Source organism: Monodon monoceros, unplaced genomic scaffold (genome assembly GCF_005190385.1).
Source record: "Monodon monoceros isolate NGI ecotype Baffin Bay Population unplaced genomic scaffold, NGI_Narwhal_1 Super_Scaffold_11, whole genome shotgun sequence".
In the NCBI taxonomy this organism is placed as follows: domain Eukaryota; kingdom Metazoa; phylum Chordata; class Mammalia; order Artiodactyla; family Monodontidae; genus Monodon; species Monodon monoceros.
In genome coordinates, this window is record NW_021703767.1 from 18,951,212 (window position 1) to 18,972,166 (window position 20,955).

The 20,955-nt window shown below is 38.2% G+C and overlaps 1 protein-coding gene across 2 annotated transcripts in view; it reads right to left on the reverse strand.

The window, feature by feature from the left end:
- Positions 1 to 532: 532 nt before the first annotated feature.
- JAM2 (junctional adhesion molecule 2) overlaps positions 533 to 20,955 on the reverse strand; it is a 66,442-nt gene continuing 46,019 nt past the window's right edge. The window contains exons 3-10 of one of the 2 annotated variants that reach the window (XM_029214688.1): positions 20,415 to 20,522; positions 18,836 to 18,988; positions 15,661 to 15,863; positions 11,668 to 11,767; positions 7,357 to 7,464; positions 5,576 to 5,591; positions 2,800 to 2,842; positions 533 to 1,232 (exon numbers count right to left, since the gene is read on the reverse strand). In XM_029214688.1, the coding sequence (XP_029070521.1) occupies positions 1,200 to 1,232; positions 2,800 to 2,842; positions 5,576 to 5,591; positions 7,357 to 7,464; positions 11,668 to 11,767; positions 15,661 to 15,863; positions 18,836 to 18,988; positions 20,415 to 20,522 (764 nt within the window). In that variant the 3' untranslated portion in view covers positions 533 to 1,199. The remainder of the gene's footprint in view (positions 1,233 to 2,799; positions 2,843 to 5,575; positions 5,592 to 7,356; positions 7,465 to 11,667; positions 11,768 to 15,660; positions 15,864 to 18,835; positions 18,989 to 20,414; positions 20,523 to 20,955) is intronic. The other variant, XR_003792363.1, reaches the window with a different exon arrangement.

The following is a 20,955-nucleotide window of genomic DNA, read 5'->3' on the forward strand; positions in this document are numbered from 1 at the left end:
TAATCAGAATAAGTTCTGGATGATTATGCTTTTAACACAGTCTAATTACTCTCCCTATTACATGGATCATTGGAATTTTCACTTTGTAACACTAGCTGGAGGTCTTTGTGGTCTATCAGTTTAGAAACCTGATGATCGGACCCATTTTTCATTTCATTTCTCCTGTGTTTTCTATGTATCAAGCGTAGCACCAGGTGCCAGGAGCCACACTGAGCCGTTTCATCTCATTTTACTTGTCAGGCAACCTGTCCTCCCCTCCATATCCCTGACTTTGCCATAAGCAGGGTTGGAAAACCACTGGCCGTAACAGCAAGGGACTCGGCCCAATGCAAAATTTCACTGCACGAATTTTAGAGACAGAGAGATGTGAAGTCACCATCACGCAGGGACAAGTATCTGTAGGGTTATGTGTGTTGGTTCCAATGGCGAGTTCTGATGTCAAAGTCACCGATCCTCTTCAAAGGGGTCTTAGGGGAGGGAAATAGCAACAAGCAGCTCTGGGGGTGAAATAAGACACTTGGGTTTGTGTTTAACTCTCAGACTGATGTTTAATGAAGAAATCAAGGGCACACACCAGGTGAGTGAGCTCTGGTCATTAGGTATTTTTCTTCATGTTGATTTTGGTTCTCAGACATGAAAGTAAACAAAAGGGGCAAATCCTTGGGTGTAAGACCCTTCCTGCCACTTCCCTTCTGTGAATATATTAGTGATAAATGAGCAACAGAATAACGATTGTATTGGGGGAAAAGGAGGATTCTGGTAAGAAATGAGACCAGAGGTTCCTTTTGCATCTGTCAGAGTATTTTCTGAACCCTCTAAATCAGACTCTTGCACAGAGGGTGCATACAGCTTACATTTTCACGCTCTGTGGATTAATTTCACAACCAGTATGATATATTTTTAGTAACTTACTCTAGAAGTTATGATATTTAACATTTCACAAGCCCCAGAATATTACAAAGTATTTTGACTCCTTTAACTTTGTCCAGACACAAGAAGCCAGACTGTATTTTAGCTGCTGACAAAACTATTTGTGTAAAATAAAAATTTCAAGTGATGTAGCAGTCATAAAGATTATACTGAAACACCAATTTCACCACCTCATGTACCCCTTGGCAAATGTAAGACAAAGCAGAGTTTTATAATCTTTTAATAGTGCAACAACTGTGGTTTTGGTGCATCGCAAAGGTGGAATTCTTTTAAATTATAAAGGATTTTGTGTGCTTGAAATCCTAGGAGAAGAAAGAAAAAAGTTTAAATATGATGTATTACTTAACATTTAAAGAAATATAGAAATCTTATGAATACAAAGATACATCCACTATGAGAATCTTGCAGGTACAAACCAGCGTATATTTAATTAAATCTATTTTATGGGGAACTAAATAATTAAATACCAGGAGACAAATCCTTGAATCTTTGCCTAAAGAGCAAAGAAGTAGGAGTGGGAATTAGAACAGGAGAAGTCCTGTTTGCTGGGGGGATGCTACTGGCATCTAGCAGGTAGAGGTCAGGTGGTCCTAAGCATCCTACAACGTACAGGACAAGAAAGAATTATGTGAAATTATAAAAAATTCGTTATATAAGCCTTAGAAGAAATTGTCATTTCTTATATAAATTGTTATATAAGAATTAGGAGAACATGACAGTAGTGCCAATGTTGAGAAACCCTGCTCTGGGGCAGAATTCAAATTGTACACTCTTGCTCTTGGCTGATGAGGGCAACCAAGCAGAAGACAAAGAAAAAGAGCAAAGCTTTTGTTCTTCCGACTCAGCCACAAAGTGTCTCTTCCTATTTGGTCAGGTGAGATTATTTTACTCTGCACTCAAAGGAGTATTTTCTATGCAAATATAGAGTTAACATGTTGCCTGTCTGCTAATTAATGAACAACATGCTTTGGTATTGTAAACCACAAAATAAAGTGATTTCCATGATAGATTATGGAGTAGACAATTTTTTAAATTTTTGGCGGAAAAAAAGTCTATGGAACAGTATGTAGGTCTTAAAGGATAGTGTCTATCAGAGTCACTTAAGTGTTTAAAATACACGCCCCACCCAAGCTCTACTGAAAGGAAATCTAAGCAAATCCCTGCCACAGAGTACTAAGGAATTCAGGGAAGTAGCGCTCCATTTCTCAAGAAAGGGCTTAGACTTCTAAAAACATCGGGAACCTCCCTTCCCTCACTGTATTGCTGAAAAATAGTCCAGAAGGCTGAATAACCATCCAAAGAGCTACAAAATCTGAGTAATGATGGCATTTACTGCTTCAGTGTAGTGCTTACAAATGCAAAAGTACACAAGGGTCCAAGCATCTAAATTATGTTCCCTTAACCATCTGAATTAGATAATTCTTGCATCTTTTCAAGGATTTCTGAAATGTTCCTTTCTGCAAAAGCAGAGGATATTCCATATCCCTAAAATTTCCAAGTGCTTTGAATAACCACAGGAGAGTCCTGGAACCACAGATCTTCTGGAAGTGATCTGCTTGGTCAAGCTGACAAGAATCAAGGTACCTGGGTCCCAGCTTGGCCATTGTAATACTGTGAGAATGTGTGTCCTAATTTCTTCATCTATAAAATGGAGCTGATAATGCCAGATCTAATGATACTAAGGAGGCCGACTAATAATAGAAAACACAATGAGAGAAAATAATGGGATGGTAAAGCCCCACTGCTCTACAAATGCTGCCTTCCCAGACAGGGGATGGGAGCTAACATTTATTTAGCTCCTTCTAAAGACCAGCGGTAGACACTAGTACAAGGTATATTAAAAGTGAAATATGCTTTAAAAATACTCACATTTTCACTCATTGCAGTGGCTTTAGATGCAGAACTACTCTTCCTGTTTGTGGAACATAAAAGACAGCATTTACTATATTATTGCTTCCAATTCTAAAACATATCCTCTTTTAGTTAATGTTACCTCCACACATTTTCTCAACAGGAAGATGAACATTTATCTTAGTAAAAAAAGGTACAAAAGCCTCCAGAAATCCTAACTGAATTTCTTATATTTATAGACAATATTCATAGAGAAAACCATGCAACAAAATATCAATATGTGTGAAGCCCTGTGTGTCTACTTGTAGCCTAGGGCTAGATACTAACGACTTTTGCAGAATATGCAAACCAGAGACTTACTAACTTTTAACTCAACTCATTGACATTTACTATTTTGAAAGTTTAATCATTATAATCTCAAATTTCATTTTTTCCATGGAAAGAAAGTTTTATGTGGTGACTACGGTTCCAGTTACCTGTTATGGGCTGAACTGTGTCCCCACCAAACATTCACAGGTTCAAGTCCCAACCTCCCAGTACCTCAGAATGTGACCATATTTAGAGACAGGGTCTTTAAAGAGGTAATTAAATTAAAATGAAGTAATTAGGGTGGGTCCTAATCCAATATGACTGATATCCTTATAAGAACAGGAAATTCAGACATAAACAGGGATGTTTAAACATAAGATCGTGTGAAGACAGGGAGAACACCACCTTTAAGTCAAAGAAAGAGGCCTGGACTTGTAGCCTCCAGAACTATGAGAAAATAAATTTCTGTTGTTTAAGCCACCAGTTGATGGCACTTTTAAGGCAGCCCTAGCAGACTAATACAACATCCAATTCATTGTCCAACAAATTTTGAGGAGCATGGATTTGACAAACGGAAGGTGTGTCTAGGAATAAAGATATTGCCTCTCTGGGTTAATAGAGACAGTAATAGGGACTGAATGAAAGAATAACCTCCCTCACCCTAGTATTGCCAGCCTTTCTCCATATATAAGATGATGTCTCTTCTCTGTTCATAACCCTCCCTCCAATCACTTTCCATCTTACTCAATAAAAGTGGGAATCCTCACAGTTGCCTGGAGTGCGATGGGGGATTGGCCATACCACCATCAGGCTACCCTGCTTTTCAGAACTCACTCCTGACCTGGCTACTGCTAGTCCTGTTAACTTGGACCTCATCCTGGACTTGCACTGGGATATTATGAGGCTCAGAGACCATCATTGAGGAGCAAGTCTAGGAACAGGAAATCAATGGCATCTTCTTGGTCTTCAAAAGACTTAGGAGATGACAAAGTCTCCAAAGCATGGCAGCTGAGAGTAGAGGGGAACGCCCATAGAGTCGAGGTTGGGTCTGCCATTTCCATACATACAAGGACAGGCACAAATCAACTGCAAATACACTGGAGACTCTGGTGATCTCATCCAGTTCTCATGTACCAATGACTCCTAAATTTCTAACTCTAGTTAAGATGTTTCCCCAAACTCCAGATTCATATATTCAGTTACTCACTAATTATCTCTACTTGGCAGTATAATAGGCATCTCAAATATTAAAATTTCAAAGCACTCCAGACAGACCTCTCTACCTACCTCCACCACCACTCTCAAACATGCTCCTCCTGAAACCTTTCACACTTCAGTAAATGGTAACTTCATCTTTCCCAGAGCCTTGGAGCCATCTTTGATTTCTCTCTTCTTCTCACAGCCCGCATCCAATCAACCAGCAAACTGTTCAAAATATATCTGGAATCCTATCAATCACTTCTCAACATTTCTGACACCATCACTTTGGGACCAGCCGCCATTTTCTCTTGTCTAGATTAGTTAGTAGTTTCCTAACTGTTCTCCCTGCTTCCTCCACCCTCTGTCACCTTACAGTTTATTCTCAACACAGCAGTCAGAGTGAGCTTCTAAGAATTAAATGAGATGCTACCCCTCTGTTCAAGAACCTCCAATGATGTCCCATCTTACTCAGAACCAAAGCCAAACTCCTCACAACTACCTGGAACAGACTCCATGTAATCTGGCCCCCACTACACTATTTGTGTTCACTCATCTCCTCCCTGCATTGTTCTCACTCTGTTCCAACCACACCGGTCCCCTTGTTGTTCCTCAGATACTCCAGGCACACCTAGCTTCGAGATCTTTCCCTTTGTTCTCTCCCCTCTGCTTATCTGCATATCTCACTCCCTCAGACGTCCCCTCATCAGTGAGGCCCTCTCTAACCACCTGTTTACAAGGGCAATCTCCACTCCTCCCCTGTGCATTCTCTGTTCTCTTACCTGCTTTATCTTTCTCTGTAATACTTATCACTATCTGACATACTGTTGCGCTCATGTAATTGTTTACTTTCTGCCTTACTCTACTAGAATGCAAGCTCCATGGGGCAGAGGAGTTTTTTGGTCTATTTTATTCACTGCTCTGTTATCAGTCCCTAGAACAGGGTTGGACATATATTTGGTATTCAATGAAATGTAAAATGACTTTTAGGGAAAAATTTATTTGAACATTTTAAATTTAGAAAAACACAGAAAAAGTTTTTCAAGTAGTACTATGGAAATGCCTACAAAGTCAAATTAGTGACTATATTTCTTCTCTAGGTAACTAAACATCGTTGACAAGTTGGCATGAGGCACGAGGTGGGATGTGTTCCTTGATGAATTCGAGTCACCGCCCATAGCATTAAACCCACACAAACAACCCAACTTCCCACTTTTGACTTTAAACGGATGATGAACAAAAAAGTAGTTGATATGGGGGAAGGCATGCATTAAGAAAGTATACTTACTGGAAGGAGGTTTCTTCTACAAAAGAACAAGTATATATCATTAATGCAAGAATTAATAGGGTATGATACAGAGTCATATAAAAATGAGTTTGAGCTTAATTCCTTTTTCTCAGTTTTGATTCTCACTTGCTGACATTGTATACCTCCTAAATCAAACGTTGGCAAACTTTTTCTGTAAAGGTCCACATGGCAAATATTTTAGGCTTTGTGGGCAAAGAGGTAAAATCGAGGATATTAAGTAAGTACTTACATAACAAAAGAGAAAACAAATTTTCAAAAATTTTTATCAATGAATTAAAAATATAATAATAATAATCAAAGTCTTGTAATACAGGTCTACTAATTAGAAGAATGGAATTCTTTGGAGGGATAACATTTCTCTTATTTGGGGGTTCAATGTTAGGGTTCCCTATTATCAAATAGACTGCAATGTTTATATGTAAAAACCATTCTTAGCTCGTGGGCCATAGAAAATCAAGTGGCAGACCAGATTTGGTCCATGGGTCATAGTTTGCCAGCCCCTGTCTGAAATGCAAGTTCAAGAAAATGGTTCTCTTAGATAGATTTTCTGCTAGATGAAAACGGGAGTAACATTCTTAGCTAATGAACTAATAATATTCACGTAAAATCTTTAATTAATTCAGCATTTTAAGAAAAACCGTTTACCAAGTCTTTAATAAAAACACTCAGACAGGTATTCTTTGCAGGTAGAGAGAAAAGACAAGAATTTTGAATGAGCAACCTTATCTGTCTGTACTTCCACTGTTGACCAGCAGGGGGACTCAGCCGGATTACATTACACTGGACTGGATAGGAGCACCACACAACAGCTACTATTCATTCACAGAGCAGTTATTCTTAATTATAGGGAATATCCTTGAAACCACATTCATGGAAACATTTTACAATACCTATTTATAGGTATTATTAGAAACCCCCTTTACATTTAAGTTTTATTTTGGTATAAGATATTTTTTAAACATAAATTTCAAAATTAATGTTCACTATAAAAACAGCAGGTCTAAAATTTGTTCATGCTATAAATGTATTATCCTTAAAAATTCTACTTTATACACTATTTTTAGTGGACTTGATGGAGTTGTGCAACTTTGAAGGTCTCAGATAATTTTAAAGACTGGAAGTAAAATGCATTAAGAGAATAAAACATTTAAAAATCTCATCCATTTACATCAAACCTATTGTATCACCAAACGCGAGTTCCAACAGACCTAAACTTGAAGAATTAAAAACCTCAGAAGCAACTATAATACAATAGGTTTCTAGTTTTTAATTGAACAATTGTCTTCTAAATACAGTTGTGCTAAATTTGACATTCAACATTCCACTGTTCTATACTGATAAAACATTTCACAGATTTATTCCAATGAAATTTCTTATCATAAAACTAGAAATTAATTTTCATCTTGAGATATACGATCCCTTACTTAAAATAAAAGGATCTTAAATACATGTACATGTGCTATAAATATCCATCCACATTGCACATCTCTCGGTATCGCTGCGCTATGCCCCTCCCCAGTGCCTCTCACAAATTCTGTGATGATTCCTGGAATGTTGCGATGAGACACCTCTGCCTTTCCTCCCTATATTCGCCGGGGTGCTTCATGACTCACCTTCATGTCATCTTGGACATTTTCTACTGCAGAAAAATTAACGAAAAATATTCTCCAGAGTCTGTTAGAACATCTTAGGAGAAACAGTGTCTCAGAAGAAAACTATATCCACAGGAAGTTGTCTGGCAAAGAGTGAAATTCACTTACTTGAAAAGTAGCCTTTCCTCTGAGCATAGCACACGCCAAGGCCACAGACAGAAATCACTAAGGCCACAACTACTACAGCTGCTATTATGCCACTTACGTTGAGATCATCTGGAATGCAAAATAAACCATGCATGAATTCATGTCAAAAAGATGGACCGATGTAGTTATTAAATCGAAAAAGCTCAAAAAACTCCCCTCGGACTTCCCTGGTGGCGCAGTGGTTAAGAATCCGCCTACCAGTGCGGGGGACACAGGTTCGAGCCCTGGTCCGGGAAGATCCCACGTGCCACGGAGCAACTAAGCCACAACTACTAAGCCCACGTGCCACAACTACTGAAGCCCGCGCGCCTAGAGCCCGTGCTCCACAACAAGAGAAGCCACTGCAATGAGAAGCCTGCACACTGCATTGAAGAGTAGTTTCTGCTCGCCGCAACTAGAGAAAGCCCGCACGCAGCAACGAAGACCCAACACAGCCAAAAATAAATTAATTAATTAAAACAAAACAAATAAAAGCTCCCCTCTGTAGCTATACCATAAATACAGATAGTTTCATGCTTTTTAAGCCTGTTCCACTAACTCACTTCCACGGATATGGTTCAAAATTGATTGAAAATATTAACAGAGCTAAGTCTTGCAAGAATCTTAAATTTTAAAAAGTTCTATGATCCAGAAATAAAATGTATGGTATTCTCTTGCATGCATTTGGAGATGCAATAATCCATATAACTAAATATCAGATTGGAAGTGAGCTTTGAAATTCAGTGAGTTCAAGTATTCTACTACAACACTCCCCTCAAATTTTCCTTAAAATTCCTCTACATCGTCATCTGGGTCAATTTCACAAATACGGAAAATTCATTCAGCCCCAAAGAAAGCCCATGCCACTGTTGTTCTATAAAACTAAGTATCAGAAACATCTTCTTTCTTGAATTTATATGGGCTTGTGCGTGGGTGTGTGTACATACGCACACATAACACACCCACATACATATATGCCATTAAACTGTTATCCCATTAAGTTAAAAATGAATTAAACTTCCCCAGGCTTTTTCCTGTTACTACTAAGTCATCTTTCCTCTAACCCAATATAACTGCATTTTTTGGACCTAACTTTGAAAAATCACTACCATGTTACCAACTTGTGAGGTTTTTCCAGTTACTGATTCTGTTGCCGAAGAATTAGATTATTAACCTTCTGAGGTTAATATTTCTGCAACTGGGAACTGCATCAAAAATACAGTCAAGTCATTAATAAAATGATAAACATGACTTTGGGAAAGAACTATTTAACAGGCTATTAGACATATATCTTCATATAACAAAATTTACTAGCATGCTCTGGGTGAGGGATCCAACCATGTGTGAATCCATCTACACATTCAATTTGGGTCACATCTTTCCATCTTGTCCATGAGGATTTCATGAGCCATACTCTTCTGTCATTTAGACACTTCTTATGTATTGATTAATATGCAAATTCCTACACTTTTTAAAGGAACAAAGGGTTCTTTTTTTAAAAGCAAGTATTAATTAACATATGGTTAAATAACTTGGAGAAAATATTAGGTACCAGTTTCTCACTAGTAATTTTAGATATTTTAAAGCAGTGCACATTTTGGGAATGATTTTTTAGGAAATATTATTTGAATGAGTCTGCTTATCGTAAAATTTCCTGGTCTTAATTTTTTTTCTTAATGCCAAGTGTTATTAATTTTTCCAGATGCCTCTGAAATATTAACTGATTTTTTTTTAAAAAAAGGAAACTGGGTCAATCTTTTGAAAGGCTGAGTAATTTGACTAGAGTAGGAAACCTTAATTATTGCTTGATATAAACTCGGTTCATATTTGCTTGGGTATTGGGAGGTGGAGATTCATCTATTTATGCACTTGGACAAAAAATAGCAGAGAGGAAAAAAAGAACTACATAATAATCATAATCTAAGGCAAAATTAAATTAATAACTAAATAAAACTCCTGAGAACCAAACTGCCTACAATTTTCTTTGTAATAGTCAATGATTTGACACCTACAAAGGGTTTAACCTAAGGGCTATAATCACCCTTAGATTGAAATTTTCATTGACAAAAAACTGTCCTGTAGTTTGTCAATGAATCTGACATCCATGAAGTATTCAAGCTAAAGGCAAATTCTAAACAAAAAAAACTGTCTTATCCAGTAAGTACTAAGTCGTGGTATAAATGTTATTTTATTTTCTTCAAAAAAATAGAAGAGAGAAGACTTGTAAGTTAGAGGTAAGTTGTGTTCATCCCATTTGTAATTACTGTGAGATTCTGAGCAAGTAATATGCCCGCCTTATTATGCCTCACTAAAGAGAAAATGTAATAACACGTATGAAAATATTGTGTGTTCTTTCTTAATAAAAAAGCCACAATAAAAGGAGGGTATCATTATTCTAAAATAAAAGGAAAGGAACCAAATGCTAAGTGTGAGCAGAATTTTCTGGAGTTGTACAATAAAGCAGCCTGGGAATAATCAGCAAACCCATGATTTACTTTCTTTCTGTACCTCAGAAAGGATTTATTTAGAACAGTAAACAGATCTGGTTTTGGTTACAAGTTGTTGGTGATACTTCACAAAGAAAACTGGAAATGAGACTTCATGAATTATGTGTTTCCAAAGATCTGAATTCCAAACCAAGGATGTAAAACATCGAGGATCAATGGATGAGCTTTAAACAAAGCAATTCTAACTTTTAAGTCAACTTATACCAGAAAGAATAGATATATGGAAATCATGTTCAAATTAAAGTGATACTACTACCAAAACACAGAAATCTAAAGTTTGTTATGTATTTATTCACTGCATGCTAGGAAAAATTTAACTAGTATGTCAAAACCATGACTTCACCTATATTATTTCTTAAGATAAAAGTAAATTAGGCACTGAAATTAAACATGATCATTTAAAGAAAAAATAAAATGTGATAGTGAATTTTCTAATAACTCCAAAGCGGCATTGAGAGGGATATTTTCTGATAATTTAAGCAAATGCTTATGTTTGACTTTAAATGTCAACACTTGAGTGGGTCGGGTAGATAATATGTGTCCCCGAATTTTTTAAAAAACCCTGAAATTCAAACTTACTTGTGGAAATTAGAGTATACTATTGAATATCTTATACTTTAAGATATCCTGAAGTTTAATAAGATTATATTTTCTTTAAAATATCATGCTAAGAGTTAACTGTACACAGACAATATAAATTACTGCCCACGTATCTGCACAGCTCAAGACGCGCTGAAAAAATGAATTTCTGACCCCACAAAGCTGAGGACAAGCTCCTGAAACCTAGGGTGCAGCCCCCTCCAGAGTGACCTTTAATCCTTTGGGTGCCATCTCCAGCTCATCCCTCTCTATTACACAACCATTTTCAAAACACGGCTTTCATACAAGAACGAGTTTAACCAAATTGTTAAAAGTAAAATGAAAAACAATGTTTGCTCTGAAACTCATGTAATCTGAAAAGATAATTGAGCCTGAATTTTACTCGACTCTAAGACACTTATTTTGTGAATATAATATATGGCAGCTATGTTTTATAGCAAACTAGATCCATAACTATATTCAACATGTCTTGGGAGTTCCCTGGTGGCCTAGGACTCGGCGCTTTCACTACTGTGGCCCGGGTTCAGCTCCTGGTTGGGGAATTGAGATCCTGCAAGCCGCGCAGCATGGCCAAAAAAAAAAAGTCTTTTTGGACAGTCTACTCTGCAATAAGTATAAACATACTATTTCAGGGGTTTGAAACAAATTACCAACAATTAAAATAGCCAGTACCTATATAGTGCTCAAAATACACCAGTGCCATTCTAACACTTTTGAATATTAATTATTTTAATCTTCCTAACAACTCTATGAGGACAGTGTATCATAACTTCAATTTTGGGGAGACTGAGGCACGGAGGTTAATTAACTTGCCGAAGAGCCCGTAGTTAATAAGTGGCAGAGCTGGAATTCGAACCCCCATTCTGAATTCTTGACTCTGAGCAACTTACAGGACTCTTAGCTTTTGTTTCAAAGAGGATTGCTCAGATGAGCATATTTTAAAATTAATTATTGGAAAAAATCAAAAATCTATAAAATACAATGTTAAATATTCCTGTCTTGCTTGGAAGCTGGATTAAAACAGCATCTTTGCTTTTTGTAATATTATGTCAAACTGATTTTAAACATTCCCTTCCATTTATACTTCAAATCACTCAGATCTTACTTACTCCTTGCTCCTTCCACCCCCAAATATTTGCACATACTAATTTTAAACCATTTGTTCCTCCCAATATTTCGTGCTTACCTACTTGCATTCGTTTCCCAGGACACCTGCGATGTCCAACAGAATTACGGGCTTCACAGGAATATTCTCCACTGTCCAGTTTTGAAACAGTATTAAATTGCTATTTGTAGAAGAAAAAAATACATATTTACTTAAGCAATAAATCTATCAGTAGACTCCCAAAAGAACAGTGTTCCTTAAATTTATCATTAAGTCGGTCTTTCCTTTTCAGTGACTTAGGACTTTATAAATTTTTTTTTAAATTTTATTTTATTTTTGGCTGCAGTGGGTCTTCGTTACTGCACGCAGGCTTTCTCTAGTTGAGGCAAGCGGGAACTACTCTTCTCTGCAGCGCGCAGGCTTCTCATTGCGGTGGCTTCTCTTGTTGCGGAGCATGGGCTCTAGTCATGTGGGCTCAGTAGCTGTGGCTCGCGGGCTCTAGAGCGCAGGCTCACTAGTTGTGGTGCACGGGCTTCGTTGCTCTGCGGCACGTGGGATCTTCCCGGACCAGGGATCAAACCCGTGACCCCTGAACTGGCAGGCAGATTCCCAACCACTGTGCCACAGGGAAGTCCCTAGGACTTTATATATTTACAGTGAATTCAGAAATCTGCCATGTCTTCAAGGAGTAATTAGCTAGGCCTCTGTTTAATTTGACAGAGAAAGACTTAAATATATACAGGAAGTGTCTTTTTTAGTGTGTGATACTGAAAAAGTAGTACAGTTAGGAAGACAGTGGGCATTTTAAAAAGTTTACAGCACATGGTGGTATTAAGTATTGTAGGTAGTTCTAAGTCCTAGGAAACACCATTTATAAATAAAGGCCTCCTTGGCCTTAAAGTCAGTTTTCTAAGTCACAGTGAGTTCACTGCAGCAGCAAACAATGAACACTTCCTCTAAAGAGCCAGAGTTACTACCAGTAAGTAGCATAGGGCCTAGGAAAGTCTTGATGTCATTTATAGGATTACAACTTCTATCAGTTGTAGAATCTGTGGAAATTATGAAAAGATAAAGTCCAACCAACCCTTGTTCTGTCTACTCTGTGCCAAAGCAACTGAAAGGCAAGACTTTGATGTAACAGGCTTCATAGTAGTTTAGCACCTCGGAGAGTTTCAGGAAGGAAGGAAGGAAAGAGGGAAGGAAGGAAGGAAAGAAAGAAGGAAGGGAGGCAGGCGGTTAGACAGGAGGAAAGAAACAATGGGTAGATAGATGGATAGAAGGAGAGAAGTTGGTTAGGTAGTTAGTAGGAGGGAAGGAATTCAGTGTGTTCTGGACACCTTCAAGAATCCTGCCAGGACCTAAGGAGGGTGAGAGGGGTGCTCAGACCCATTCTTTCAGTATCCTCCTGTCACACCCTCAGTACCACAGTGGTCACTGCTGACTGCATCCAAGAGGGGCCATGAACCTCTAAGGAGCACTTCCTTATTGTCTTGTATCCTCATGTAATATATGTGCCTAAAAACAGCCAGGGTTTTGATCTATTTAAGGCCTTTTCCTCTCTTTTCCCTACCCACTACCCATATACCTCTTCTTTCTGTATCCTTCAACATGGTGCAATAGAAAGCAGTCCCTTGTGTATTCTCACTTTATGGAATCGTCAGTCCCAAGAGCCAGACTCCTTTAAAGATATTCACCATGAACTCAAAGCCAAGGTTATGTATAAACAAAAGTTAGACTAAAACCGAAAATGATCTTCCAGGATATTATAACTGGTGATTAAAAGGAAGCCGCTGTCTTCCATACACTGGAGTCTTTGTTTTGCTCATTTTTCAGAAAATAACCCATGCTGGTTCTGCCCTGGTGCACCCCTTTGACATCACAGATATTTCAAGGGTTGAGCTGAGGAAAGTGAATCTAAATCTTTTCAGACTTGGCTTGGGGCTTTTCATCACCTGCTCTGAGAAAACACAAATTTGAAAAGTAAATATAACCAAGTGTGACAGCAGGTTTTCTACCCAATTTCTCAGTGTAAAATCACTTGGACCTGCTGACTGAGCCTGCTGACGCTGAAAGGGCCAGAGCATCCCTTCCTTAGGGAGTAGCCACATCAATCCACCGATATGTTTATCTTTCAGTCACTTTATCAATATGCTTTATTACTTACCAGAGGATCTAGTTTTTAAATGTTATCATGTACTTGTAGATTGAAGGGATGAAAGGAAATATTATGCCTCCTCTAAAAATTTATTAAAATTTTTATTACCATGCCTTTAAGATTCTTTTGATAATGGTTGTGATAGTGACTCTGCCTTGCTGGAAATGCAGCATTTTTAAACTGACATATTACTTTGAATTAAAAAAAAAAAGCTTCAAATTTAATTGTCTTTTTTTTACCCCCACCTCTACCCTAAAAAGTCAGAGTCAGAAACAGTAAAAATACTTTTATTTGTAAATGTCATTAACTTTAAAGATCTTATTTACAGATTTCCAACAGGATTCCTTAGAAAGGCTTTTCAATCGATCAGACAATCTGGACTAGATCTAAAGTAATAGATACTCAAGTCACAAAGTCAATTGTTGACGAGCTAGTCATGGAAGAGTTTAATGACACAGACATCCTATCATAGGTTGGCAAGAGTCACTATTCTCACACGGCTGGTACTGAGGTCAGGGCATCCCCAAGAGAGTTTTCTATTTGAAAAAATTTTTTTATTAAAGTATAGTTGATTTACAATGTTGTGTTTGTTTCTGCTGTTGTTATACATACATGTATATCTCTATTCTTTTTCAGAATCTTTTCCCTTATGGTTGATTACAAGATATTGAATATAGTTCCCTGCACTATACAGTAGGACCTTCTTGTTTACCTTTTTTAAAAAATATTTATTTATTTTTAATTTTTGGCTGCGTTGGGTCTTCATTGCTGCGCGCAGGCTTTCTCTGGTTGCGGCGAGCGGGGGCTACTCTTCGGTTGCGGTGCGTGGGCTTCTCATTGTGGTGGCTTCTCTTGCTGTGGAGCACTGGCTCTAGGCATGCAGGCTTCAGTAGTTGCGGCACGCGGGCTTCAGTAGTTGTGGCTTGCGGGCTCTAGAGTACAGGCTCAGTAGTTGCGGTGCATGGGCTTAGTTGCTCTGCAGCATGTGGGATCTTCCTGGACCAGGGCTCGAACCCGTGTCTCTTGCACTGGCAAACGGATTCTTACCCACTGCGCCACCAGGGAAGCCCTGTATCACATTTTAGATTCCACAGATAAGTGATGTCATATGATATTTGTCTTTCTCTGTCTGACTTACTTCACTTATTATGATGATCTCTAGGTCCATCCATGTTGCTGCAAATGGCATTATTTCATTCTTTTATATATAAATATAAAAGAATGAAATATATGCGATATATATGTGTGTGTGTATATATATGTGTGTATGTATGTATGTGTGTGTATATATATATATATATATATATATATATATACAGCACATCTTTTTTATCCTTTCATCTGTCAATGGACATTTCGGTTGCTTCTATGTCTTGGTTATTGTAAACAGTGCTACTATGAACACTGAGGTGCATGTATCTTTTCAAATTAGTTTTCTCTGGATATATGCCCAGGAGTGGGACTGCAGGATCATATGGTAGTTCTATTTTTAGTTTTCTAAGGAACCTCCATACTGTTTTCCATAGTGGCTGCATCAGTTTACATTCCCACCAACAGTGTAGGAGGGTCCCCTTCCCAAGGGAGTTTTCATGCATTTCCCTGGTATTATAAATACGAGACTGCACCTAGTACCTTTCCAGGCCTGATCCATCATCAGGACTCCATCTTGGCCTGCGTCAGGCCCCTGGTGCAGACCTTTTTGTGTCCAGCTCCCTAGTTCTCTGTTTTGTCTTCTCCTCTCCTGTGGCAGCCTTTTCCATCACTTCTCTGTATGAGTGCCGCCATCTTTCCTGCTATCCTTTCCTCTCTCTACTTAACGAGCAATGGTATCAGCCCTCTACTCTCCATTATTTTAGTTCTAATATTTTTTTTTTCCAAATGCAAGACAGTTATTAGGCCAATGCTTGAAATGACCTTACCAGAGTTCCAGATTTCGTATTCATTGTGTATGAGCTGTTGGCACTTGGGGAGCCAAGTTTTGGATTCTCTAGCAAACGGATGCCATCCTTAAACCACGTGTATTCAGGAGCCGGGTTGCCTTCTTTGTCTTGACATCGCAACTCCACCACAGTTCCACGCAGTGCAGAACTGGGTACTTCACATGATGGAACTGCCGGAGCCACTGGAGGATGGAAGTCAAATAGCATTGGTTATTTACAAGCTAAATGAGGATTTTAACAGCCAGCTAAAGATGGATTTATTGGACACCTGTGACAGAGACTGGCTACTTGTTCAAGAGACCCACTTCCTTTCCTCACAGGCACACAGCTAGACCACATTTGTCAGCCCCCTTGTAGCCGGATGGGACCACATGCATGAGTTCTGACCAATGGAATCTGGGGAAAAGTCATATATGCTATTCCCATGCCTGATCCATAAAAGCTTCCTGTATGATTCTCCATCTATTCCCTCCCCCTCCCCCTCCCACTACCAAGGAGGTGTCAATACCCATGGTGACCTCAGAAAGCTATGTATCAAAGATGTCATGCTTACATTAGCTTGGGTCCCTACTGATTTCATTAAGTAGGGCAATATAGTTCCACCACTGCTATCTCTGTCTCCAATTATTTAGACTTTATTTACATAAGAAAGAAACTTCTATTATGTAAGCCACTCACTGAGAGTTCAGGGCTTACCTGTTACACTTGCAAACACTACATTGACTACTACAACAGCTATTCTTTTCTAGATAAACAATCTCTACTTCTCCCCTCATCAATGATTTTCATGTATTATTATCAACTATATTCAAACAAAGTCAAACCTGAGTATATTTTCAGGATCAGTACTCAAACTAAAATCCCATTCAGGCCAAGACAGAGAATACCTGAATTAAGGTTATTCTGGTCTCAGAGATTTGTAAAGTAAACCAGACTTTACTTAAATCCAGGAAAACCCAGAATTGTCTGTGTAGGCAGAGTTCTAACACGGTCCCCCAAATTCCCCGGCCCTGGTGTATGTACACGTTCTCTCAGTTATTCAGTCAAACACAAATGTAGGTACTACTCTGAAGGGATTTTAGAGATGTAATTAAGGTCCCAAATCTCTTGTCTTTAAGGTAGGGGAGATTATTTAGATGGGTCTGCCCTAATGACATGACCTCTTTTTTTTTTAAAAATATTTTATTTATTTATTTATTTATTTATTTATTTAGGCTGCACCGGGTCTTGTGGCATGCAGGATCTTCATTGTGGCCTGCAGACTTCTTAGTTGCGGGCATGCATGCGGAATCTAGTTCCCCGACCAGGGATCAAACCCATGTCCCCTGCATTGGAAGCGTCGAGTCTTACCCACTGGACCACCAGGGAAGTCCCCACATGACCTCTTTAAAAGTAGTTTTCTCTGGCTGGTCACAGAAGGGAAATTCAGAGATTCAAAACACAAGAAGGATTCAACATGCTTTTGTTGGGTTGTAGATAGAGAGGCCTCATGGCAAGGAATGTGGTGGCTCTGGGAACTGAGCGTGGCCTCCAGCTGATAGCCAGCATGGAAAGGGGACCTCAGTTCTACAACCGTAAGGAACTGAAATCTGCCAACAAGAATAAATGAGCTTGATGGCAGATTTGCTTCCAGAGCCTCCAGTCAATAATTGAGCCCAGCTGACTCCTCGATCTCAGCCTTGTGATATCCTGGGCAGAGAACCCAGCCACATTGTGCTGAGCTTCTGATCTACAGAACTGTGAGCTAATAAATGGGTGGTTGTTTTAAGCTAAGTTTGTGATCATTTGGTATGTAGCAGAAGACTAATACACCAGCTGAATCTCCTGCAAGGTTTTCTGAATGAAATTTCTTCTATAACAGTAAGTACATCATTAGAATTTTAGAAAGAGCCTGGACTATGTAGAAAAAGGAAGAGGAGTTGTTTTATTCTCTTTGCTTAGTAGTTTATAGTAACATCTATGGAGAACTGATCATTTCCTCCACCAGTTGTCATCATGGGCAGTTACTATCTATCAGTGAGTCTTAGAGTAACTAAATATATTGGCTTTGAAGTTAACCCCATCTGGATCCAAATCCTGGCCCAGATACTTACTAGCTCTGCAGCCTTAGGAAAATCACTTAGCATCTATCTCCTCATCTGTAAAAATCAGGTTGTCAGTGAAGATTAAGTAAAATTACACACGTGAAAGAGCCTAATGCATACTAGCTGCATAATAAATGCTAATTTCCTTTCTTTACCAAAATAACTTCTATACTTCCCCAGCCTACATTTAAAAAAAAATTATTTTATTGAAGTATAGTTGATTTATAATGTTGTGTTAATTTCTGCTGTACAGCAAAGTGATTCAGTTATACATATATATATATTGGTTTTCATATTCTTTTCCATTATGGTTTTATCACAGGATATTGAATATAGCTCCCTGTGCTATACAGTAGGACTTTGTTGTTTATTCATTCTATATATATAGTAGCTTGCATCTGCTAATTCCAATACTTTTTTTGTTTTATTGCTTTTCTATCATCTCATTTGAGACTTTTTTTTTTTTTTTTTGCAGTACGCGGGCCTCTCACTGCTGTGGCCCCTCCTGTTGCGGAGCACAGGCTCCGGACGCGCAGGCTCAGCGGCCATGGCTCACGGGCCCAGCTGCTCCGCGGCATGTGGGATCCTCCCGGACCGGGGCACGAACCCGTTTCCCCTGCATCAGCAGGCGGACTCTCAACCACTGCACCACCAGGGAAGGCCAGAGACTATTTTATATGGTAAGATAATTACTACCTATGCTGAAAATGATTGAAAAATAAACTCTTGATAAAGCAGAAACTAACACACCATTGTAAAGCAATTATACTCCAATAAAGATGTTAAAAAATAAACTCTTGGGGAAAATGCTTCTATGTACAGTGGAGGACCATTAAGGTTTACCTGAATCTTAAATGAAAAGAGATTTTGTCATAATAAGTTAGTAACAGTAACATTTAAGCAGCCAACGAGGTGAAAAGGAGTAATAGCCAAGATTTTGCAGGAACGGCGGTGCTGGTGGTCCACCTTTAAAAGTTCACTCGCTGGGGCCCTGAGTTGCCTCATTGCTCCAGGGTTGGATGATGGGGATGAGGGTGGGAACAGTAATCACACAGATACAAGCACATCACCTAATACTTCTAGAGTGAGTGTATCCTCTTCCAGGTTTTGACCTTGTTCAGATGGGGCACTAACTTCACAACGATATTTCCCGGCATCATTTCTCGTAACATTTTTGATCCGTATGCTGAAATCTATCATCTCAGCTCGATCTTTAAAATCTCCTTTTAGAAAAAGAGGACAATGATGTTAATAATGATATAATAACTTTCTATATACTACCTTTCTCTAGTCACTTCATTCAGTAACCACTGCATTTATTTTCCTATTAATAAACTCAATTTAAAAATTTTAAGATTGTATATGAGTGCTGCTCTTTCAAACTTCTATTTCTTTTTTAGAACGTCATACTGTTCACAAAAGAACACTCAGTTCCGTATTCCCATATTTCATTTGAAAGAATTCAACCCTCATTCCTGCCTCATCCCCTTTCTAGTACGCTAGAATAAATAGATTCACATCTTCAAAAGATACTGGAGAGCCTAGTTTAACTAGCTGGAACAGTAACTTTATGTGTGGTGGCTGGCATGATACTGCCACAAAAAAGAAGGTGAGGGGGTCTTTAAAAACATTCTTTGGATTAGTTTTTGATAGTAATTTGTGCGGAATTAAAATAGTGTTTTGTATCACGTTAGATTAGCATTACAGAAAATTCAAGTAAAGACAGCTGTGCTATTAGTACTCTGCTGCCCGTAATCCTATCTTAACAGGTAAGAACCACAGGGATATTTTAAATTTTCTATGAACTTTAAACATTTGCTCACTTGTTTAATTATTTAAAATTAAAGTAAAACATATTTTAAAATAATAACCTGTTTATTATACTTAAGTTATATTTCCAACTTTTTAAATAATTATAATGGAAAATTTCAAGCATGCACAAAATTAGAGAGTATAGTAAAATGAACCTCAACAAACCATCACCCAACTGTAATTTTAATCAATGCTACGCTTGTCTTACTACACCTGCACCTTTAACTACTGGATTATTTTGAACTAAATCCCAGACACCATTGCATTTTATCTATCATTACCAATACTTTAAATTAAAAGCTCACTATATATTCAACAAGAAGGATATGGAGTATAAAGAAATGTGTAACAATAAAAAATGTAAAAAAGAAAGCACTGGATAAGGGTAGCTGTATTTACCTTCCCCTAAGTCTTAACTCCCTAAACTTCTCAGTGATGGCCTTGCTTTCTCAATGGTGATATGGAAATAGGGTAAAGTTACTACAATTGAGCAGTGACCCTCCATCCCAACCCCACACCATCTTTTCTTCCTTTCCCGCAAGAGTTTAATCTACTGGGCCCCAAGAACAATTGCATCTTACATCCTCTAGAAGTGAGGTGAGAAATGAGGGGTCCAGGGCCTCCATGGAGTTCGTGCATGGAGGTGAACTTCTTCTGTTCCCTGTCCTCTGTTTTTGTGGTTGTTGTGTTTTGGGTCTCAGTCTCTATTGGTTTCATCTCACACTTAGAGAAACACATTCTCAGTCATCAGCCATGTCCTGCCCTCATTGGTTAATTAAAGGACCTGGGGTATTTGGTGCTCTCTTGCTCTCACCTTATCGAGTCCCAGCATCTTACCTTGAAGAGCCTGTTGATAGTAGACAAAGGAGACACTGCGCCCCAGTTTCTTCCACTCCAATCTGGAGGAAATGGTCTTCTTTGGGTATTTACAGGCTAAAATAACCTCTAGGAACAAAAACAAAAATACTTTTTAAAAAAATTGTCCCTCTGAAATAATATTTTACTTAATTAATAAATTTTTAACATCCTTAAATTATTATTTTATCCATTCATTCATTTATTTATTCATAAATTTCCTCAACAGGTACCATGTTGGCTTAATTCAAAGATGAATTGAAAGCATTATGATTATTTCGCAAAATAATTTTGTGACACTATGCTACTTTCCCTAGTTCTTGAGCTTCAGTTATCATCTGTAAAATAAGATAGTATCTCATAGAGTTGCTGAGTCTTAATATACAATAATATATGCAAAGCATACATGCCTGGACATAGTAAGTCTTTAAAAATGGCAGCTATGATTAATTATTTATCTTTTTCTTCCCCATCTCAGTCTTCAAGGAGTTTACAGTCTGGTAGAAGAGACAAATAAGACAGT